General features: G+C 32.7%; 3 protein-coding genes across 5 annotated transcripts in view; all 3 read left to right on the forward strand.

Moving 5' to 3' along the window:
• Positions 1–875: 875 nt before the first annotated feature.
• Positions 876–7,790, forward strand: LOC130640751 (TNF receptor-associated factor 3-like). The gene is made up of 7 exons (XM_057447285.1): positions 876–924; positions 1,584–1,734; positions 3,835–4,065; positions 4,243–4,396; positions 4,768–4,926; positions 5,320–5,475; positions 5,793–7,790. The coding sequence occupies exons 3-7, from the start codon at positions 3,881–3,883 to the stop codon at positions 6,810–6,812; spliced, it is 1,674 nt and encodes a 557-aa protein (XP_057303268.1). The 5' UTR covers positions 876–924; positions 1,584–1,734; positions 3,835–3,880; the 3' UTR covers positions 6,813–7,790.
• A 75-nt stretch (positions 7,791–7,865) lies between these two features.
• LOC130640750 (protein lin-9 homolog) lies at positions 7,866–17,875 on the forward strand. 3 transcript variants are annotated; one of them, XM_057447283.1, is made up of 6 exons: positions 7,866–7,988; positions 12,577–12,737; positions 13,044–13,566; positions 14,418–14,565; positions 15,794–15,918; positions 16,726–17,875. In XM_057447283.1, exons 2-6 carry the CDS (start codon positions 12,588–12,590, stop codon positions 17,523–17,525), a joined length of 1,746 nt encoding a protein of 581 aa, XP_057303266.1. In that variant the 5' UTR covers positions 7,866–7,988; positions 12,577–12,587; the 3' UTR covers positions 17,526–17,875. The 3 variants fall into 3 exon arrangements, with proteins under 3 accessions (XP_057303266.1, XP_057303267.1, XP_057303265.1); XM_057447284.1 differs by lacking the exon at positions 7,866–7,988 and adding an exon at positions 8,302–8,668; XM_057447282.1 differs by lacking the exon at positions 7,866–7,988 and adding an exon at positions 8,303–8,685.
• Positions 17,876–19,560: 1,685 nt separating this feature from the next.
• The window catches only part of LOC130640752 (dystrobrevin beta-like), a 30,164-nt gene continuing 24,916 nt past the window's right edge, over positions 19,561–24,808 (forward strand). The window contains exon 1 of the mRNA XM_057447289.1: positions 19,561–19,652. The gene's annotated coding sequence lies outside the window, so the exon portion shown is untranslated. The remainder of the gene's footprint in view (positions 19,653–24,808) is intronic.

The following is a 24,808-nucleotide window of genomic DNA, read 5'->3' on the forward strand; positions in this document are numbered from 1 at the left end:
CAACCCAGATATGAAATCCCCATGTAAACACAGCAAAATATAATTGTGATTCGGCATCTTATTCCGCAACCATGTAAAGGTTACCTATCCTAAATTGTTTTTCCATTTTTTCCTGGTTCACAATTGAAATGTTCCACAAAACAGTAAAGTTGTGTGAAATTATTATAGGGAATGTTCTTACAACTTTAAATTTCCCTTACGAACTCAACAACAATAAAAGGGACTTTCCCCACAAAAACGGGTTAATCTACCCGGTTTTTTTACGAGATAAAATGCTAATGTAACAATAGGAATAAAATTGTAACAATAGAAAAAAAATTAAAATAATTCTAAAGGCATAGACCGTGCTATTCAAAATAGGACGGCGAAAGCTTGCTACTGAGAATGAGAATATATGTTTTGAATTTGTCGTTTTCTTAATAATTTTTTTGTCTATTTTTGGTTTGCTTTTTTAATGCGTTAAAAAACCCAAATGGGTTAAGAATTAGGATACAAACCTTGAATATTGTCAGCCCAATTTTTTTCAGTTGAAATTATTATGCCAAAGGGTTTTTCTAAAAATTTCAATATTTACCAACGAAAATCTTTTTACCGACTTGTTTATGTCAATTTATTTACTGATAAGGTAAAACTAAAAAAACATCTTCGCTTTATTAAAAGTTTTTTATAATTTATGACTTGTAGCTGTAGTTTTTCTATAATAACAAATTTTTGGCAGGTTTGAAAACAACGATTTTTCCGAAAAACAATTTTTCCCTGTTTTAGGGTTTTTATGGTCTATATAATTCCAAGAAATAGAAATGTGGAAACACCCAAAATTATATTTATAGTTGTGTTTATCCAACATAACTTTTATTTCTACAATACATCTCAAGCAAGAAGTTATTGAAAGTCTATGATGTTTCTAGTGAAGCAATTTTTTAGGTATAATATATAGCGAGTTATTTTAAATAGTTTTGCTGTCATTGAAAAGAACTTTGTTTGCCTGTTTTGCGTTTTTGATGTTGACAACTAGTTAAAAATGGTAAAATAAGAAATGCTCTAACAATCTTCGGTTTAATATGTGATAACAGGCATGGATTTGTAGGGGTAGATAAGTCATATGTTTTATTGCGCTGAATTGCACTATCTGTCTGATCTGTTTTAAAGAACGAGCATCCTCCATTATCTTGACCTGAGCGTCAGCGTCACTAAATCTACTGAAATCTTTTTTGACTCACCTTTGAACGTGTTTTTGCAGGAAACACTTACAAAATAAGCTTAAAATACTAATGTTTCGAACGCCCCTGCTCTCAGATCATCAAAATATGAGTATAGATTGCGGTCTTTGGGAAATTCCCATAACACCGGGGAAAACAGGCACCAACTGAGCTAATCGCAGGTTGATAAGTTGAAACTACATTATATTGTTTAAAACGAGACGTGTTTGGAATGTTCTGCACATAGTATACAGTTTTATTTTTAAGATGACAGAACAGTTCTCTGCGTCCTGTCCAGAAAAAAAACTTTCGTGCAAGTAAGCTGCTTCGTAAAAAACATTTTTCTGGGCAATTTAATAATTTGTGCCATACGTTAATTTATAGTTAATATTAATCACGGCTGATCAACAAGCGTGTGGTAAAACGTTCAACACGACGAAAGTTAGTTTGAACTGCATAATCTTTGTACTACGTGAAATCTTGTGGTTGCAGGCCCAAGAAAACATAAAGAAGAAGAAAAGCAATATTCCTTGAGGTATAGCTTAATATACATTTATTATAATTATTATAACCTGTAGAATTTGAACTACCATTTTGAACTAGCCATTGGTAGTCGGCTGGTCTTACACACAAAAAAAAACTAAAAACATCCAGGAGTATGGCAGTGGAATATATTTATCCCAAAGATTGTGTAAACTATCCCAAAGATTGTGTAAACATAGCTAGTAGTAGTAGTATTTATTTTGTGAGATAACTGTATCTTTTACATTAACAGTTCAGGAGATGATGTTCTGCCCAATCTTGGAACGCTCTTGGCCAGTCTTAAGATGGGGATGTTTAGGGGCCTTAGAAAAATTTTTTTGGGCTCCGCTAGCGGGATATCGCCGCTAAGGCGGGGAGGGGGTCTAAAGTTTTAAAAAAAAATGCGCTAAGGATTGAGAAATTTCAAAAATTTGTTTGTGGCCTGAAAATTCTTCGTCGTTCATGAGCATAATTCCTCTTGTCATCAATTCCGATAACTTTTATCTACAAAACACGCCCCTGAGCATTCCAAGATTTATACAAATGTGTGTATTTCACAGACGGAAATCCGCTAAAAGAGGGGGGAGGGGGTCCGAATCTTAGCGGCGATATCCCGCTAACAGGGCCCGAAAAAAATTTTCAAAGGCCCCTTAAGACTGGCCATTGACAAATGGGTGGTCAGTCTTAAGACTGGCCTGCCCAATCTACGCACGTACATGACCAATCTTAGAACAATTGTGGAAGACAAACAGAACAATAAAATTTTTAGAATTTACCTCTTAATAGGAACTTTAAATTGAAACTTTTCTTGGAAAATCAAAAGCCAAAAATTTATATATACCATGTATTTTATGTATAAAACATTGAAACTACTCAACCATATTATAGCTAGCTTGCTAAACATCTCATCCAATGAAATAACAGCTAGCTAACTAATAATATGGTTGAATATGATTTTTCTGATACTTCATAAATATAAACATTTTATTTTTAAAATTTAGCCACTGCTACAAGCTGTATATAAATGCTAAATGTATAACACGTGCTCTACCAGCTACCTACCTAGCTAGCTAGCTACGATTTTCACTCTACTGTGTTCAAAAACGGGTCGGGTCAATTCAACAGTACCCAAAATATGATGTTTTAATGTGCCTGAGAATGTTTGTTGGGAGTCACAAAAAACAGAGCTCGTGTGGGACATCCCTTTCTTAAAATCTAAAAGGCGCCAAGGACGGGCCTAACATGGTCTTTTGCCCAATCTTGTGACGCCCTGCCCAGTCTTAAGACTGGCCGGCCAGTCTTAAGACTGGGCAATTTTATGTTCAAAGATTGGGCAGCGTCCTAAGATTGGGCAGAACAATGACACTAAAAGGGAAACGGTTTCCAATGTTTTTTAGGGAAATTCCCATGTCATATAGGGAAATGGTTTCCCAGAAACTGTTTCCTAAACTAATTTTTTTTATTCTAATTTGGGTTTCCCTTTTTGGAAACCGTTACCCATTCTCAGAACCATTTTACGGAATTGCGGAAAGAGGCTATGATAATTTTTTTTCCTTCAGTGAAAATTTGTGGGAAAATATTTCCTTTCTATTGGTTAAAAATTTGTAGTGCGCTTTTTAACCAGCTCGTGCACAGACTCCTTTTTCTTTTGTGTCAAACAGTTAATATTTTAAAGTGAACCTATAAGTTCAAGAACCGTTACCACCACATTTTTTCCCTATCCATCATTAGAAGAAGTAAGGCAGTTTTCATCTCTCTATTTTGGGCGCTCAAATTGGATGTCCTAAAAATTTTTATAACGATGTCTAAATTGACCTGTGTTAGCCCCTGTAAATACTAATGTAGGTGATGGCCATCTATATAAGATCAAAAGCTAGCTAGCTAAGAGTGCAAACCACATTATATGCTGTAAAAAACGTATATAGCAGACCATCCTGGACAGGAAATAGCCCAATTGTGAAAACATTTTATGCATCGAGTGATCATTGCTGACGTCATCAAAATTTAAATGATGCGTCAATTGATGCTTATTAAACTTAAAATTTCAAAGCTTATAAACTTTCCAGGAAACACTGATACACCTTTGATGCTCACCCTTGTGTCCTTTTTTCAGATTTATTTCATTTGTTAAGACCAGTCTATGGTAAATCATATAAAAAATGGAGATGCTACCAAATCAAAACAATCATTTTCCAATATATATTGGTGATCGGCATGTCATATTAGCAAAACAAGTTAACCATAAGTACATATGCAAGTTTTGTGATAAAATAATGAACGATCCAGTGCAGACATCGAGAGGTGAATTGGCATGCCGAAAGTGTTACCAGGAAAAACAAGTAATGTAAGTAAAAAAAAAATCTAATTCCACCAGATTAAAAATTTGTATTCTAACTGGAAATTTTGTACAAACAACTGATTAAAATGAATTTAATTAAATTGTATTAATAATATTTGTTATTTTTAAATATATTGTCTATTTTTATATAACAAATGTGTTAATATGCTTCCCATCTTATAGCAATCCTGGATATTGTCCTATTGATGGGGAGCCAATCAAAGACATTGATATATTTCCAGATAAAAGTGTTTCTCGAGAAATCAACAAATTGGAATGTTTATGTGAGAATGAAAAAAATGGGTGCACATGGAAAGGAGCTCTTTCTGATATTAATGTAAGTCACATAAAATTAAAATTAAAATAATGAGGTTCTTAGATCAGATTTCAGGTAAACCTGTACATGCAGTATAATATGAGCATTTCTTTCTTCTATCTTTTTTTTGTATTTCCTTTTTAAGAATAAGTTAGATCAGTTTTTAGATGGACACTCAAAATTTGTGATGATTTGTCAAGATTTTTCCTTTCCCTTTCTTGCACAAATAATATTTCTCTAATAATTAGCGTTTTGTGTCGGCCAGCTTAAAGCTATGAATAACAAATGCAGTATTAACATTTTGTTGACTTTGCTGTGATTGGTGACTTTGCATTGGTTTTCCACTTAACAATGAGTTCATAAATATATACTATTTTCTGTTATTTTTTTAGTCTCATGAAGTAACTTGTGAATTTATTTCTGTTACTTGCAATGCATGCAGTGAAAAATTTATAAAGTCGAAAAGTGAAGAACATAAATCAGAAAAATGTCCGAAACGTGAAGTACCTTGCTCAAATTGCAATAAAATAATACCATATGAAGAAATTCAGGTAAAGAAACTATTTAAATGCGGTCTTTTATATAAGCTTTTGTTATGAAATCATTAAGCAAAACTGCAACACATGCCAAATAGCCTTGTTCAAGCTTCTTGTGGTGTGAACGTAATTCTCTGCAGAAAAGTAATCTGCTTTTTTGTTACTCTTAGAATTTAAGTGCCTCAAAATGATTACTTAGTGAAGAAACTGACATGGAGGCCAAGCAGGACTGTAAATATGATTTCTAAAAAGAAAGCATAAAGAAATTTTTAACACAAAATTTTCAAACTGTTTACATGTTATCATGCATCCCCCTGATGTTTCACTCCTCCTCTTAATTTCTATTTCACACCTAGTTAGTGTTGGAAGAAAAGTTCACACTATATGTAAAGTTTGATTTATTTTTAGTTGCATGAAGAGTTTTGTGAAGAAAGACCAATAGAATGTCCCTTTAAATGTGGTTCGATGATAGCAAGGACTAAGATGTTCAATCACACTCACAATTGTGAAAATATATTAGCTGGAAATGTGTGCCCGTATACTGTGGTTGGATGTAAACACCAGGTGTGTATTGGTTTTAAACATGTTTTCCTTGGTATTTTTACAGTTATGTTTGGTGTAATTCCCATATTTTGTATTTTTACATTGGCAACATGGAAAGCCAACATTATTTCTATGGGTTGCTAACATCTATTTTTATTTTGCATAAAATTTGCAAAACAATTGTTGTGGAACATTTTGATTACTCCATATAAAAGTATATATCAAACCTAAACAAAATTCTCATTCTCTGTTCTTAATTAAACTTCTTGCATACCATGTTGTACAAGCCCTATGTGGTAAATAGTTGTATATGAAATTAAACCTATAATTTTTTTTAGATAAATGATGATGAAACACTTTCCATACATTTGCAAAATTCTGAGACGTTACATGCAGCTCTTGTTGTGGAGAAACTGGTATTTTTAGAATGTGATAACAAACGATTGATAAAAATACACAACGAGTTGGAAAGGAACTATCAACAACTTCAGAAGGAATTGCAGAAACTTGAATCATCAAATCAGTCAGTTATGTCTGAACAAGTTATTGAACAGTTAAAAAGTCAAATCAAAACAAAGGAACAGTTTGCAACATCAATAGATGACGTCCAGTGCCGATTAACGAAATATGAATCAAGTAAAAGAAGCCAGACCGAGAGAGAAGAACAAATTGAAACACTCCTCAGTATTCAAAGCAACTTGAACGACATGTTAAAAAAAGAACAATTTTCCCCTCTTGTGGATTACAATAATAATTTAAACAAAATGTCAAAAGAAGTTGAAAATTGTCGTAAGGAAATTGAAAAATTAGATATTAACAGTGCTATGGCAAGTTCTAATTTAGCAGATATGGAGCTAAAGTTGCAGCTGTTAGAGAACACTTCATACAACGGTAGGCAGCTGTGGAAAATTGACAATTTTAAATATCGGATGAGTCAAGCTGAAAAAGGTAAAATTACAGCTTTGCACAGTGCTCCTTCGTTCACGGAAGTGTTTGGTTATAAATTCTGTACTAGACTTTATCTGAATGGTGACGGGATGGGAAAGAACACTCATTTGTCCATATTTTTTGTTGTTATGAAATCACAATATGACGAGTTATTAAAATGGCCCTTTGTGAAACGAATTTCCTTTCGTTTGTTAAATCACGAAGACGTGTCGAAAACGAGAAAGGAGAGCTTTTTGTCTGATCGAAATTCTTCAAGTTTTCAGAGACCCACAAAAGAAATGAACATCGCAGCTGGATGTCCTATGTTTCTTGAAAAAAGCAGACTTGAAAATGACGGATTTATTATTAACGACTCGCTGTTTATTGAAACTAAGGTGGAAGACGACAGGAGACCTAATGCTAAAACGTAAGTTCACAGATACTGTATTGAGCAGAAATTATGACATTGGTAAGGTTGATATATTATAATGTTAATAATTTTATACTAAATACATTATTTCTTAACTGTTTTTGTATTTTTTTATAACAAAAGTAAAATCTCTTATGTAAATTTAAAGTTACACCAGCTGAAAAAAATTATTTGTAACACATTTATTTAAAAACATTCTGACAAAGCTTTTCCACTTAACACCATCATCAGGTCGAATTCCATACTTTAGCAATCTTGGTAAAATTAGGTTAATAAATAAAAATGGGTTAAATTCATTGTTAGGACTAACATGGTGGAGATTTTTATTTAATCTATTTTAATGTTATTCGATTTTGTTTTCTATTAAGATAACTGGGATAAATCTAATGAAAAAGTGATTTTTTTTTTATTTTGTGTTTTCTGGGCGCTTAAATGGTTGGCTTAAATAGCAATAACTTCGAGTAAAAGAATACGTTTTTTAAAAAATAAACATATGTACAACTTTGTATATATTGATTTGCACGAAGACTATTTTGGCTTGTCAGCCCATGTAAATACGGTGGATAGGGAGAATTCTTGGATAAAAATCGCACTGGAAATATTATGGAAGTCTGTACAGTGTAAACTTTTTCATATTTCTGATCATCTTATTTCGAATGTTTATTGCATGAAAATCTTTTTTTGTTAAGGTCTGCTTTTTTAGTCATCTGCTTACGAAACCTATCTGCGAAACTTTCTTTTCTCAATAAAATTTCTGTTTTTGATAAACCAGATCATTCCCTGAAAAAGGTTCGATAGCACCTGGAACTCTGAAATCGAAAGGGCAGCCTTTATTGCGTGTGTATTCAAATAATTAGCAAACTGACCTCCCTGTCTTTAATTTTTTTGACATGACGAATGCTATGATTTAATTTCTGGAAATTTTGTAAATTATTGTACATGTTCTATTCAATAATATTTAAATTTTTTATTGTTTGAAGCATGTTTACGGTTTTCTTTGTGCTTTAACAGACCACAAACCCCGTAATCATACAGATTCATTGGGTTTAGATTAATTTATTAATTAAATCGTTCTTAGTTGTATAAATATTAAAAGACAGAGTAAAACATTCCAGCCGCAAAATTAGACTCGACAAATAACAATGCTTGCTCATGGTTGACATTTGAAGAGTGTTTTGTAAGTAAAGAAAGTACTCACGTCATTCTATGTTGCGTCTGAGATAAATTGGCATAATATGACTTGATAGAAGAAATCGCCAAGTTCTGCTTATCGCTGACCTCTAGCGATTTTTGACGTCGATGAAATTTTAAAGCCATTAAAAGGAATACGAAAAAAATGCAAAAATGTTCATTATTATTTTCTATTTTTATATCCTTCTGAATTAAATTTAGTCGCAAAAATCTCTATAATAATAGCCGTCCTCTGTCTGTCTCTGCACGGACCCCGCTGAGTTAGAAAATGATGTTACGGAAACACAAATATCAAATGCGATAATCGCAACGCATCTATATTTTGTCTTCCAGAACTTTACTATTTTTCTTGTTATTTGCAAAGAAAGTAAAAATTGCGCGAAAATTAATGCGTGCGACGTAGATCTTTCCGCTGCGCAAAAATTAATAGTAAAGTGCATCGTGTTCGCCTTCTCTTTCCGCTCACGTCCAAGCCTTGTTTTCGTGGCCTAGTAGTTAATCCGATTCCCGGCTAAAGCATCCGGGACTGTTTAAATGGTCCCGAAGAACGCATATCGGGGTGCTCGCGGTTCAGTTTAAAAACATCTCTTCAGTGCTGACGACCCATGGCTGGAATTTTTATGTGTGGCAAGTTTTTGATGTTGCCTTTACCAGACAACAGCTAAGGTGGTTATAGTTTAAAGGTATTATAATCTCAGTTCTTTCTTCTAGACAAGTTAAGCTATCTAGCTAGCTAAAGAGAGCTAGCTTATAGTTTTACGAATTTGCATCATTTTTTGCGTGCGGATAATCTGATCGTGTAATTATCAAGCTACTCATATGCTAAGCTCGAACATTTTTTTGGTGATTGTCCCTTGATTAATCAGTCAGGAAGAAACTATAAAAAATAACCCAAAACAACTTCTGTGGTGCATTTGGTCAATTGGTAAATAACATCTAAACTGGAGGTTGCCATATGTTAACGTCATTTGTTGCGAATGAAAGAATGCAGTTCACACTACCCAGAAAAATAAAACTGCACATAACAATAAGACATTTGTTTTTAGTTTTGTACCACCAGTCCTATAGTTACGTTACTCCATTCAGCACATAAAGCACTTCTTTATTTTTTATACTTGATAATTTATTTAATACTAGTCAGTAAGGCCTGTGGAAAAATCAACTTAAGCAGGAGTAATTGGAAAAGAGAACCATAACCTGAATTTTGATGACATCTGCCAGGACCCGTCAGTACACAAAATTTTTTTTAGGAAATTTGTTTTACACACGTGGCCTTAGATAGATAGATGTGCATATTTTACATGGCTAGCCTCACTAATATCGAGGGATATACCCTGTTTATTATTTCCAGGAGGGGCCATGGCTTAGATGGAGAGTCCTAGAGTATTTAATGCTCATTTTGAGCTACGCAGGCCCAATTAGGGGCCGCGCTCTACTAGACAACTCCCGGCAACATCCAACGGCCCACACATGGAGCCATCTTCCCAATTTCCCTCACATGGCTTGGGTTAACCCGGGGCTATCGTAACATTTACTCTCCCATGTTGAATTGCCGTCAAGAGGAATTGAACCCCGGTCTCCCGGGTTAAGGAGATATATGAAGGTACCCCCACAAGTTAAAAATTTTTTTTTAAATATTTATACATGTTGCCTTCATTGTATATATAGATCTTGAAAGGCAGAACAAGAAAATGTATAGAATACTGTATCTTTGACAACATGCGAAAAAAATTGACTTATGTGATCACCTCGTTTACAAGTTATTTGGCCTTAAAGATATAGCTGCATTGTAATGGCTTAAAAAATTTAATCTAAGATTTTGATGTGTTATTAACGTTGTGCCGTAACGCTAGAAAATTTGATATCTGAGAAACTTTTTTGGCTAGAGCAAAGAAAAACAAACACATCCACTTTGCTTGTTACACCTCAAATTTGGATGTTTTTGTTATTATGCCACATCAAAGATTTGTGATGTTTGTCCCCAAGAGACCTTGCAAAATGAGTAAGTTTGTTGGCTAAATCTTGCCCGTCCTTAATTTTTAATGATTGCGATTGAACAGATCTAAAAATGGTTGCCAAAAACGATTATTTTGTGAGGGCCAACATCTTGGTCGGGAATGAGTGATCAAGGATATTGGTAAATATGGTGACTGGAAAAAACAACAAAAAACTTAAGAAATTAAAAAAATCGTTGTTTGAAGTTTTAGCAACTCTCAGTTTTTCACATTTTTAGGATATTTATGACTCGTCCTGGACTTAGAATAAATAAAAAAAATGTATGTGTTAATTTTTTTCGATGAGGGTAATGGCGCGCCTTTAAGCTTCTATGAGACGTTATCCCTGTTATTTTAGAATGCAATACCATGATTTTTGAGCTTTGTATGGTTGTTTTTTTGTCATTCCAAAATAAAATACTATGACTTTAAAACTTTGTATGGCTGCTTTCACCCTTTTACAGAATTAAATACAGGGATTTCTTTTTTTATGTATATACAACTATTAACGTGTAAAACAGGCAAAACTTACTCATGTTTATGTGAATTTATTTTCTGTCATTCGTCCAGTAATTAAGATATAAACAATTGTTTTTACGCCAAGTTTGTGTGGGAAACAAGAACTCTTTTGTTTCATAGCTAATGTACGTTGTTTTATCTGCCTAAAAATGAAAAATATACATAATGCAATGAAACTTATCAGATGCTCTTATGCTTTTTCTCTTGGTTAAAAATTCCATCTTCATTCTGAATTTAAAACATAAATTACTTAAATTTGATTGTTTTTCTAAATTATAGAAGACATGGAAATGGTAACGAATTTTGTAACAGGGATAAAAAGTCAAATGATCTAATGTTTCAGTGAATTTTGTAGCTAGGAAACCCAGCATAATTTACCACCAGAAAATTGGAATAACCGATATACCTGTGAACTTAATACTGACCGCCCTTTTAATTGGTTAATTGTATGGTTCTCTACTCATGTGGTCAATATTGAGGAATCCTTTGTCCCGGACACAAATGGCCTCACTCTCCTGAATGAATGTATTTCTACATCTGACTGGACTCCTATTCAATTTTTCAGTGTTGTCATCCCCTTCTTCGTTGTCAGACTGTTGATCTGTTTTTGAACGCTATGTCCGCAATTTTCTGTTTCATGCCTGACATAATGGTATTTACTTTATTTTTAAACATTTGATGTTTCAAATCTTACAAATTTAAGGTAAAAATCCTAGTTAAGCAGAGTTTTTGGTCAAGGGACCCAAAAACAGTTCAATTTAATAAATGACCCAACTAAACCTAGAATATGACTTCAGCGGATGATTTTAGTCTAAGTTAGAAATCAGTCCAACATAGTAAAAGTCTAACTTATTCAGGCTCCAAATTAGCAACAGTCTAATGTACAAACATGAATCTTAAAAGCTCAATTGGAAGATGTTTAGCAGTATCACAAGTTGTTAATTTTTCATATCAACAAATGTAGGTGTATATATATTTTTTCATGTCAAATTTTGATAAACACGATAACCTATGATTGCAGTGAATTGACAAAATGATTTGAAGTGTAATTCAATATAGTACGCTATAAAAAAAGAAGGGTGAAAAAATTATCACTGGTTTTACCCAATTTCTCTCCATTATTTGGTCTTTTTTTAACCAGTCCTTATTAAAGCCGGCTTTAATTTTGCTGGCCCTAGTTTTCAAAAATTAACGCTAGTTATATCTAGTATTAAAAGGGCTGATAAGGTATCTGTGAGTATAAATAGAACAGTGCCTTTAAAATGTTTTCATAATTTTTGTTTCCACAATTTCACCTAGAGATATTTCAGAAATTGTCATTTTAGTCTTGGTTCAGTAAAAGTGAATTGGTAAACATTGGAATCTTTATAGGATTTTTTTACATAATAGCCGATGCAGAGAATCCAGGAAGTATTTAAAAAAACTCTTTGTTTTCATTAAAAAATTGAAAAATTTGGAATAGGATTTATCATGGGGGGGAGACTTCCACGTAGTATAGCATGCACGAGACCAATGCTCTCAATCTTTACAAAATCTTAAGTTAAAAACTTAGTATTTCGTACCAGAGAAAATGGGGTGATTTTCATTGTAGCATACATATTTTTCGCATTACCAAATCTCAGGGATCAGTAAATTAAGTTATAAAATTTTGGTTTGAATTGGTTCTTAAAAAATGATACATATAATTAAAAGTGCATATGCAAAAAGGGGTGTTCTAGTAAAAGTGTATGTTTGCTTACAAGAGGAAAACTTGCGTCTAATTTTGGCAATTTTAGTGTGTACGTTGTGAATGACCCCAAAATACCAAATTTCAGTTGCTTATGATTAATAATAGAAAAGAAACATTATTTTTAAGAGCTTAATGTCACTACAATATGGATGTTTTGTTAAAATTTTAGAAGATTTTCACACATTGTTTATCAGTAGGACTGGTACACTTTAAACATTGATAATGTCTGTTAAGCTCTTGAAGTTCTATTTATAAATTTCAATGGCAATTTCAATAACTAATTAAAAAAATTAACTTGCAAATTCAAATTCTACTCTTTTTATTTTTTATAGGACAAGCAATAATGGATGTTGTTGATGAGATTGAGGATGACCAAATTATCAAGCTGGAATTTGAAGATGATGAAACTGAAGACATGGGCTCTGCACAAGCTTTAGTGACACTTCATGATTCAGTCCAAAATATGCCAAGAAAACATAAATCAGCATTGCAGGTGCGGAGTACAAACACTATCTTCTAAAATTAGAAATGTGATACTTAATTTGTCATGTCCCTGAAAAGATCTTTAAGTGCACAGAGTTTGCACATCATATATATATAAATTTGACGTATATAAATGTCCATATTTGACACATTTTTTTCACAGACATTTTTTTTGAAAAAAGTAATATATACAATCTTTCAGGTGCACTGCTGCAAGAAACACCTAATGCTTGAACCCTGTGATCTTCGTAATAAACTAGCCTTTAATATACCAACGATATTTTTGTTAAACTAATCATGTGTTGGAAATATTTAGGAAGCTGTCCAGGATGCTTCACCTTTGAAACGGCCTTATGTACACAATGATCAAAGAACATCACATGAAAGCTTGGAATCATATGTAGACGTGCATACTCACGCAAGAAAGCAGTCTTATCCATCAAGAATGCCAGATGGTGTTTTGGCAAATGAACCATACTTTACTGCTGCACAGCAGCGTGTTATGAAGGGACTTTTAAATAACATAAACAACATCCTCAAGCAATCTGCTGGTCGCCGTTGGGTGTATTACGAATGGTTTTATTCAAACATTGATAGAGCGCTGTTGTTGGGTGAAAATGACTTCCAAAGTTGCCTTCAACAAATGTTTAAGAATATTAAAATAAAAAACTTGACGAGAACCCAGTGGTCTATGATTCGAAGGCTGATGGGTAAGCCTAGGCGTTGTTCTCCGGCGTTCTTTCAAGAAGAGAGAGTTTCTTTAGAAGAAAAAAGAAAAAAGATACGATACTTACATCAGTTGAAGGGATTTGAAGTCACTGACATGAGTCAATTCAAAGGTAATTTTTGCGATTTATTATGGTATAATGCAGTTTATTTTCTGTCTTTGTAAGTTCTTAACTCTTGTTATACTTGAGGTATCTTCAATGTTTGGCCAATTAACAATAGATAAAACTAGTCTTTTTAATAACATACAGGAAATAAATATTTATGCATTTTTTTAAACGACATGTTTAGAATGGTAACATGTCATGGAAATTTCAGAACAAGTCATGAATATGTTGTGGTAAACTTTGAATGTCCTAATTTAAACCCCGGTCCTTTTTATGTTTATATGTGATTCTCACTTTTGTGTCTAAGTCAGGTGACAAAGATTACATAAGCCGCAAAAAATACTTGAAAATAAACCCAAAAAATGTCTTTCTATAAGCTAGGTTTATATTATAATGTTACGTTCATCAAGGCTGCATGTAGCATCTCCATTGAGGAGCATTAAATTACCCTTGATTTGTTATTTTTAAAATAATGTTCTGTATTTTGTTGTTGTTGTTGTTGTTGTGGTAAGGGTTCGTTATGAGTAAATCTTCCTAATAATGCATTCTGGTCAATGGAGTATTGCTTTAACGTATTCCAAGCCCACGTATAAGCATTTTTATTGAAGAATTTGAAAAAGATCAGTCTTGAGCTTTTTTCATGTACTGCTTTCATAGCTAAAGAGTTAAAGTTTTTTAAAAAACAATCGATTTTCTAATTTAGCTATTAGTTGCAAAGTAACTTTTAAATCTCTTTTAAACTGGTTTTTATGGAGTTTTTCTTTCTCAGCATCAGCACGGAGTTATCAGACGAAGTTATTTTCACAGATGTTTTATGGTACTCGGTCTATGTTGACAACTTCTCTCTATTTTGTTAGATCTTCCAGAAGAAATTCCAACACCCATGGTGATAGGCACCAGAGTGACAGCAAAAGTCCATCCTGAGGGTGACGGATTGCGATTGTTTACGGGTACTGTGGATGCTGTCGACAACACAAGTAATGCATACAGAATCAATTTCGAAAGGTGTGTTTCTTAATTTTGAAAGGAGTGTTTCTTAATTTCGAAAGGTGTGTTTCTTAATTTTGAAAGTAGTGTTTCTTAATTTCGAATGGTGTGTTTCTTAATTTTGAAAGGAGTGTTTCTTAATTTCGAAAGGTGTGTTTCTTAATTTTGAAAGGAGTGTTTCTTAATTTTGAAAGGAGTGTTTCTTAATTTTGAAAGGAGTGTTTCTTAATTTCGAAAGGTGTGTTTCTTAATTTTGAAAGGAGTGTTTCTTAATTTTGAAAGGAGTGTTTCTTAATTTTGAAAGGAGTGTTTCTTAATTTCGAAAGGTGTGTTTCTTAATTTTGAAAGGAGTGTTTCTTAATTTTGAAAGGAGTGTTTCTTAATTTTGAAAGGAGTGTTTCTTAATTTCGAAAGGTGTGTTTCTTAATTTCGAAAGGTGTGTTTCTTAATTTTGAAAGGAGTGTTTCTTAATTTCGAAAGGAGTGTTTCTTAATTTTGAAAGGTGTGTTTCTTAATTTTGAAAGGAGTTGTTCTTAATTTTGAAAGGAGTGTTTCTTAATTTTGAAAGGTGTGTTTCTTAATTTTGAAAGGTGTGTTTCTTAATTTTGAAAGGAGTGTTTCTTAATTTTGAAAGGTGTGTTTCTTAATTTTGAAAGGAGTGTTTCTTAATTTTGAAAGGAGTGTTTCTTAATTTTAAAAGGTGTGTTTCTTAATTTTGAAAGGAGTGTTTCTTAATATCGAAAGGTGTGCTTCTTAATTTGGAAAGGAGTGTTTCTTAATATCGAAAGGAGTGTTTCTTAATTTCAAAAGGTGTCTTTCTTATACTGCAACTTCACTTGATGTTTTAACTTTCGTGTTATGTGCAGGAGTATTTTTTAACCATTATATCTAGCTGTTTCGGAAGCCCCATCCTTACAACATATATAGAGAATGTTAGATAAAGGAAAGTTTAGGTAGTAATAGGTCATAACGCGGCTAATGAAATTAGAGTGTCCAGGAATCTGTAATTCCTGGACAAATCGAAAAAAAAATTAAATTAGATTTGAATGTCAGTAGAAGGGAATTTTATTAATATTTCGAATTTCAGGGAAATTTTGTTATACAAAATTAAGTCGTGATATATATAACATAAAATGAAAATAAAAATTGGCTGAAATTATGAAGACCTACTATGGCTTATACCTTTTCTCATTTTAAATGATCTAATTGTCTAATTTGTGTAACTTGGTTTTGCACTTTGTATTAGGGAAGGGATCGGCACGCACTCTGTTCCTGATGTGGAAGTTGCTAGTGAAGAGTATGAAGCTATGAACCTGCAGTTGTTTATCGTGAAGGAGCGCCCAAAGATAGTTGGTGCTAGCTCACCACCAGGTGTGTAAATATATTCCTTAATTTTTAAGAAACGTTTACAGCCCTTAAAAATACAAATATCGCTAACTTTGTTATAATCTGTTAATGATTATATATATTTTTAAAAGATCTGTCATCTTTTAAAACAAACAAACTTTTGCCGATTTCGATTGTAACAATATGCGATTCGTATATTGGTACAATTGAAATTGGCAAATAGGGGAGACTAGTTGGGCGAACCCGTGGAAAAATCCACGGGTTCGCCCGTCCTTTTTGTAACGCATTGTGTGCTTCTGGCTATTTGCGCAGCTTAGCTACTATTTTGCGTGACAGACGGACAGACGTATACAGATGTAGCTACAGAAACGTTCTAGAAAAAATGACAGGCCAGAACTGATTTTTATCTGACATATTTGCGTCTGGGTTGAACAATGTCCGATCTCCGACTGCTATTTCGAGGGCTTTGAGGGCTCAACTTCATCAAGGGGCGTGTTTGTAAATTCTCCTATTTATTCATTACTATTTTCTAAAAAATGAAACAAGAAAGATGCCAAGCGTATTTACAATCGTGTTAATTCGCAACGAAATACAATTTTGTGCCAGGCTAAAAATGTTTAAATTGAGATTACACTCTAACCGAAGTTTTAGTTTAAACAATTCTAGTGTCTCCTTAAAGCGGATGTTTTAACTGTCGTTTATTTCGATGTTTATTTTCTGAGAACCTGTAGTTTGTGGTTGTGGTTGTGGTTATAACTTCCCCAAAGCGGTGGAGTGATTAGTTACTTTTAGTTACTTCCTTTTACAGGTACTTATATTTTTTCTTGTTAGAACCTATTATTGGTGGTATTAGTGGAAGGCGAAGCCGTGAAGATTTGGTGACAGCATTGCCAGCTCAAATACGATTGGCGGAAGCGCTAAACAACAGAGCGTCTGGTACTTATGGTGGCTTTCCTGTCCGCTTCTTGATCTATTTGACTAAATTATCAAAAATCATAGCTTTAAAGAGAAAGTACGTTGACAAACTGAAAGAAATGAATAGCGAAGCAGAGCGTTGCAAGCCTTTTAAAGACAATTTTAAAAGGGAGTTCCAAAGGAATTATGCGTTCGTTATTTTAGAGTTAGAAAAAATAAATCACGAGTTAAACACAACTTTTAATAATTTGCAAGAGTTTATGAGAACTGTTGCTCCTCAATTGGGTATGTTTGACCAGTCACTCGTCATTAAGCACGAATGTGACGAAACTGCGACCCATCTTGTGGAAAGCTCGCATTGTTACGTGGAAAGCAAACGCATGAAGACATTGGTAACGAAATTGACGTCATTGATGCTACAGGTTAACAGTTTTGCGGCGCGAAACAGCGGGACATTTGAAATGTCTTCTCTGGACGAAGCTTTACGCGATATTAAAAGCACGTTAAACGTAAGTAATATACCGTTGTTCGAAGATAAAGTCGAAACAAACGTTGCGTACATAAAGAACGACCTGCAAGAAGGCGTAAGCATGCTCTCAGCTTTTAATACACGAAAGGTTAAATCTGAAAAACGCGAAAATAACGATGATTTGACGTCTGAGGAGGAGGAAGAAGAAGAGCACGATGAGGAAGAGCTTGACATTGGTATAATGTAGGAGATCGGTATTCATGATACGAGAAAAAAGTTTCACCTAATGTCTATTGCTGTATAGCACGAGTACCTGCGACCGGCTAAATCATGGTTAATCTCTCCACAAGAAAAATCTTCACGGGGACACTTCTAGCAGACAATTTATATAGCGGACACCTTGCCAACCTTAAAGTTTTCAATTCGAACTTATTTGTTTGTTGCAAAGACCCAATGTTTTGTAAAAAAATAAGATTAAACATCATGATGGAGTGAAACACTGTTGAAATTCGCTGAAACAAGCAAAAAGAAATTAACTTTCATATATATATTGGAAATTGAGATTTTTTGAGAGAAATACTTTTAGGTACTAAATTAGACCGTGCCTTCTCTCATATCCTTCGCGTCCCCGGGGTTTCTTAGCCCCTGAGCCGTTTACGGAGCCGCAAATCAAATTCATCAAAAAAGCAAAATCTTCTTGGCCGAGCCTTCCTCTTTCTAATTTGAGACTAAGACATAAACTTTAAAAATAAAATCAGCAAACTAATTCCCCGAAAGATCTCTTCTCTGCCTGCAACATTAAAAACATAACATTTGTACCTACAGAAATAAGTGCGCATGTCTATTATTCGGAAACGCAAAATCAAAACATTGCTTCGCGCGAAAAAAGTGGCTCATACAAATTCGCTTTCTGGAAATACGCCCTAAATTTGTTGCGCAGTTTTTACCTCGAAAAATTTGCTACATCGCAAAAGTAGAAATTCCTACTTGTTACAGGCGAAATATTTTGCTGCAATAATTAACGATAATTTTTGGAAAACCCTGTTACTGATACGGGAAAGAATTCAAATTAATTGTTTTTTAAGGTGTTAACATTAGGCTTTTTAAGGCCGGTTTCCACTCAAACAAATGTGGTCGAATCGATCAATGGCGTTTTTTGTTAAAATTGGTTTCCACTTTAATGCCTTGATCCATGGATGGCGATTCATTCAAATTTATTTCAAAACACAAATTTGAAGTGCTACTTACCACTGAATTCGCCTTGTGGAAATACGCCTTGACTTCAGCGGTTTTCCGCAAGAAACTTTGGTAAAAATCGATATTAGTTACGCCGTGAAAGTTCCTTCCATAGAGTGGAGATATTTCCCACTCTGGTGTCAACCTCGTCCCCAGAACTATTTGCTTCCCAACAACGCTGCGCTTTCGGATAGTTCTAGCGGAATGTTTATTTCTCTTTCAAATTCGCTCTTTCACAATTTCGCTTGTGACAATCCACCTTTACTACGTACAACCTTTTGTTTGTACGCTCACGTTTGAGAAGACTGAAATAGGCCGACCATTCTCCCCGAAGTAGGGCGGCTGCCTTAGAATTTTAAGGATATCCCAAGTAAGGCAAAATTTTCAAAGTTTGCAGCTAAACAACATTTTCTGTCCCAAAAATTAACTAAACTATATATTTAACCGTAAGTCCGCAAATATTATTTCCCTAAGAGAAATTTTTGCACACACACACACACACACACAATTTCTTCTTTATACTCCATCTCAACTTAGCTTCATCATGCAAAGTCCTTGTTAAAATAATTTGCCTGGTTGTGCCATCAAAACAATTTAAATGGTGTGTTCCTCAGTAATGGATTTTCTTCTGAAAAAAAGCTCACGTAAAATAATTTATAGCATATTTTATTTACATGTTTAGTGTCAATTTCTATTTGATCGCTTTTTTAAAATTTTGTGATCGTTAATTTTATGCCTTATTTTCTTGCAATAAAGGCATACTAATACTAAAAATCAACGTATGTGTGAAACCGAATTTGAATGTAGGGCAAAACTTTCGGAATAAAGTAGATTATTTTGATATCGACAAATTGACGATCCACTTTCTGTAGAATTTATACAATTAATCATCTTTAATAATATCCTTAAATAGGCATTAAATTTGAACCCGAAAATATTTTTTTAAAGACATCACGCGATCTTTATACGTGCACCACGTAGGGTAAAAGCTCTTAAAGTTCGGCGTCAAAAAAACGGAAAATCATTCTCACTTGACTTTGTGTAGGACACGACCGCGGTAGGACTTCTGGTCGAAAGGTCATTTTGCAGCAGAGGCACACAACAGACCTGCGGCTGCTGCATGATTTTGTTTAGCTAGGTATTTTAAAATTTTAGGAATGTCTAGCTAGTGTAATTAGCTACGTACCTGTCGGCTATACTAGTATATAGGGCATATAGCTTTATCGAGGGTGACGTTTGCACCCAACCTTTTGCAAACTTAGATTAGCTGAGAATGCCAAAATAGTAATTACATCAATCTTTTTCGTCCACCATCTGCATAAAGAGTTCATTATCCCTATTTTTTTTTATTTTATCAACCATTTGTCAGTTATTTTTGTAATTTTCATCGACTAACAGACCCCTTGTCGTCCCGGGTGTTGTTGTCTTTACGGATACTGTAGTGAAGTAGGGGAATGAGCATGATTTTTTAAATCATGATATCTTCACATTGAAGCTTACCTCCCTCTTTAAAAAAAGTAATTGAAAATCAGCTCAAACAGTTCCGGATAAGGTACAGATTTTGAAATAGTTTCCCTGTTGAAAAAGCAGTTTCCATGTTAAGAAACTTTTTTTGTGTAAAAATAAGAAATATTTTCTGAATACTGAAACCAATCTCAGTTTTCAATTTCCCCCAAGCTACATTGGGTTTCTCCATTATGATCTTTTGGCCAATAAAAGCTCTTTACCAATAATTTGAGTTGTAATGAAATCTACTCCCGTCTTAAGCTATTTTACTCCCAGCCTAACTGAAAAACAGTGTCCAAAGTTGGAAACAATTTCTGTTTTACAAAAAAAAAACAATATAAAATCTGTTTTCTGAATTCGGAAATTGTTTCTTTTTTTTAAAGTTTCATTCAGAAACGGTTTCCACATCTGTAACTTATTCCAGATTGTCAAAGTATTGTATACATATACTAGTCTAACCATTTTTTACAATATAGATTAATTACAAAAATAATATTATTTTTTATATTGGTTTTTATTTGTTTGCAAGATATTCTATGTTAAAGTTGCAAAATATTAGCCAGGGAAGAAGCTTTTTCTCTGTTGCCATTTTCATTTGGGTTTGAGGAAAAAATGTGGCCTACCTAATAGATTTTTAATGCAATTTTCCTATAGACTAAATTTCGGCAAATTAACAAGAAGAAAAACAGTTTTTTGTAAAACGGTTTTTGCAAAATGCATATACAAAAAGTATATAATTTTCTTTTAAAACATTTTGCTGGTATATAATTTCTGTGACTAATTTCTTGACCTTCTAATTAGATTATTATACAATAATAACCTGAAGTTTTGTAAATTGCACTTTGCACTATTTTGAAACAGTGCGATACACCTTTTTATACTGATTAAGTAATTATATATGATTAAAAATATACACATATATATAAATGTTAAAATAAAGTAGTAAAACAAGAATTAATATAAATTACCATATATCAGGCAAGGCAATCTGGTTAGATCTATTATTATATTTATCTCAAAAGTGTGTTGAAATATCATTATCATTATCACATCAATCATTTCTGCTACTTGAGTAAGAATCTAATAATGTGCGCAATGTTGTTATCTAGTTCATTGGTTGTTGCTGTTCTCCAATTAAGCCTTGCCAAACACAGACTTAAAGAACTGATATACCGTAATGCTTCGAATAAACGCCTGGGGGTTTATTAAATTTTTTGACATTTTTGGGAGCGTCTATTCAAGGGGGGTGTTTATTAAATTTTTTGCACTTCGTCTCTTTTGTTACGTGTTAAAACGTAATAAAACAAATAAATACAAATAAATACATTGTTCGTTACAGTTCATTTCAACCATTTGAAAGTGAATAAAAACAAAATATAATTTTTATATATATACTTTTTGCATTCTTAAAAGGTTTGCTAGGCTAAATATTTAAAAAGTTAAACAACAGGTTTATCAAGAAAAACATGACATTGGGGCCATGATCTAGCCATATGACTATCTCATGTCCTACCCTAAAAAATAATATTCATCAATTGTGTCCATGTCTGCTGTACATAGAATAAAATGCATAAATGAGTTTTGTTTCTTTTCCGTAGGAGACTCTCTTTCTACACCCTGCATTTCTTGCTTCTCTTTGCCTATATATACGCTCAGACAGACAGACAGAGTTGATAATGGAGACAAATATTTAACAAAAGCAATCATCACTGTTTACAGGAGTATACAATATAAATAAGCATTGTCACAAGTTCGAAGGCATCACAAGTTCAAAAAGATTAAACAGAATAACCAATATAAAACAGTTCAACCTGATGGAACAGCGTTTCACTAAAACGAAAATAATAAATTATATTCTCTACCTCATTGAGTGAGAATGACCATTCCTTTAGGTCGGTTAAGTCTATGCCTATGCAATGATTTTTATTAAAATATTTGATTGTGTGATCATGCTTGCATGAAGCAGGCGAAAGCTGACACAAACTTGAAAATAGTTGTTTTCTGCTGAAACATTGATTCCTAGCCTGAAATGGAACTCTTAGTCCTGTATCATACTTCATGAACGTAAAAAATAATATATAGATGATTCCTTTAAGCATTTTAAACGGTGGTCTGATACAGGCTACAAAACTCTATACCACTTTTCTTGGTTAAGTAAACAACAACCAGGCCGTAAAAGTTGGTTTCCATCTGGCAAATTGTTTTAATGTTTTTGCTCTAATTTTTGACCTCAGAGTTAATCATATTGACCAATTAGCATGAGGCATTTACATAAGTAAAATTACGCTGATTTAATTCATTTCATTGATAAAATACGTCCAACAACATTAAGGAGGGCATTAAAACCAAAAAAAAAAAAAAATGGTCAAGATTTTAGGACATGAATTTATTTTAAAACAAGGGCAATATGGAGAATATAACCATCTTCTAGAAGATTTAATATTATATATAATCTTTTAAATATAAACTTTTTTTGCCTTTGTGAGAATGGCTTTTGCACACATAATATGCTCAAATTTGTTATACAAAAGTGTGTTTGTACTATTTGGCGTTAAAAATAATATTTTTTTTTTAATTTAACTTGCGCTAATTGAAACAGGTGCACTAATTAGTAATCAACGTTTCCATTAGGTATTAAAAAATTAACGCCCCCTTTTATTAAACGCCCCCTCGAATAGACGCCCTTCCTTTTCAGTCATTTTTTAAATAAATGCCCCCTTGAATAGATGCCCCCCTCGAATAGACGCCCCTCTTATTCCAGGTTATATAAAAGTATACTTACTTACTTTTTTCCTAAATCTTACGTTTAAGGTTGGAAATTTAGTTTTTCGCTTTTGAAATACATTCTCCAAAACAATATCTTTTATTTTCTGTTGTGAAGATATATATTATAGGTATCCTTAAAAACTGTTAAAAGGTTTATACTTTAGTTAGTACCAACTTGTATAATTTGTATTATTTGCCTGAAGATGGCTAAGAAGTATGAAACTTTAAGTAGCAAAAATAAATGTAGTTTTTTCTTGAAAACAAAACAAATATAACATAACTGCTGTTATACATTGAGCACTCTGTTTGTAATTGTGTTAAAAATTACTTCGTGTTTACATATATTTTATATATATACTTTTTGCATTTAAAATTATTTTGGTATAAATTGACTAGCATGACCATATCCTTAAATTGTGAAAGTTCTGATTGGAAGACTAATATTGTATTGGTGCATATATCAATGATCTGTAATTGTTATATTCTGTGATGTTACCTGATTACCTTCTACTTATTCTCGTTTAATAAAGTAATGATATTGTATCAAAAACTAAATATGAGAATATTTTAAATTGAATTTATAATTGTGTAAAAGATTTTTTTGTTTTTTAAAACCTTGGAAAGTTATGTTTTACTATGTGTTATTTCCTTGGGATAATGTGTTATATATTTGTTCATCCATGTATTAATAATTATGTTTTCTCAAACCACATTTATTGTTTTGGTGTTAGGAGACTGTCTTTTAATTGTTGAGGTTAGGATCAGGATGTTGTATACCATGAAACAATTATAAATCGTTTTATAATTAGCCTTTTTAGATTGTGCTTTTTAAATCAATTGTGTATTGATTTAAATTATTGTGTTGTTTATATTAGAAACACAAAGCTATAATAAAGCTGTCCACAGTGCAGAAGACAACTTAAATAATGGAGATGTCTTTATTTTACTGTCCATATATGGTACTCAGCTAGAATGTGATTTCTACTTTGTAAGATTGTTGAGTTTGTTCTATACATAAAGCCTTTTATTGTCATTTTGTAAATGTATAAAATGTGATTACCATTTTGTTTTTAAAAAGATAAAGTTAAAAGTATGTGACTATTGTAAGAAGTATACAAACATTAGATTAGTCTTTATTGTAAAATAATGGAGTGCTTAGATGATAATAGATCTGATGTCCTTTAAGACTTTGATAATACATCTAATGTATATTTTAACAGTGAGGTGGAACACTTATGGAACACTTGTAGACATTGTATGCAGTAAGGATTTCTAAGTCGTTTAATTTTTGTTTTTGTATTTTGTACATATTACAAGAGGAATTCTTGTCCAATAAATGTTTTGTCCATTAAATGTTTTTTGTTATGCATTATATCGGTTTGTGCAAATAACTATAATAATATAAAATATAAAATAGACATTTGAGGAATTTTCATATTTGCATGTTTTGCGTTTAAAATAATGTTGAAATTTATGAAGACCCATGCTAGTGTTAAAACTTTAGATTTTACCTCCACTATCCAATCTAGAGTTTATCGGGTTTGTAGAGGAAGTAATTAAAACTTCATTGACACAACTATAATAATAGTAAACATAGATATCGTAGTATAGTTTTTTTTTTTAGTTTTGACATTACAGGTAATAAACTTTTTATTGATCTTTAAATAATTGTTTTTTTAAACACTATCTTCTACGAGATATAAATGCAATGAGCATGTGCTAGACCTTTCAAGTTTTTTAAGTCCATAACAGTTATAGCATTTATTACAATATCGATTTATGTGTATTGATGCAGGATTTATATAAGGCGTGGGTAGTGTAGGAATGGTATGAATGGTTAAATATTAAACTGTATTCAAATTTTGACAATGTTGAAACCTTTTCAATTTTTTTTTAGTAAACATAGCATAGGATAAGAGGGTGTATCTGTATGTTTATCTGTACATTTTATATACATGATAACTGATATCTCGCCATTACAGAACTTGCCATTTATATTTAGTGATTGCTGTATTTACTATA

The sequence above is a fragment of the Hydractinia symbiolongicarpus genome, chromosome 4, assembly GCF_029227915.1.
Source record: "Hydractinia symbiolongicarpus strain clone_291-10 chromosome 4, HSymV2.1, whole genome shotgun sequence".
NCBI classification, from domain to species: domain Eukaryota; kingdom Metazoa; phylum Cnidaria; class Hydrozoa; order Anthoathecata; family Hydractiniidae; genus Hydractinia; species Hydractinia symbiolongicarpus.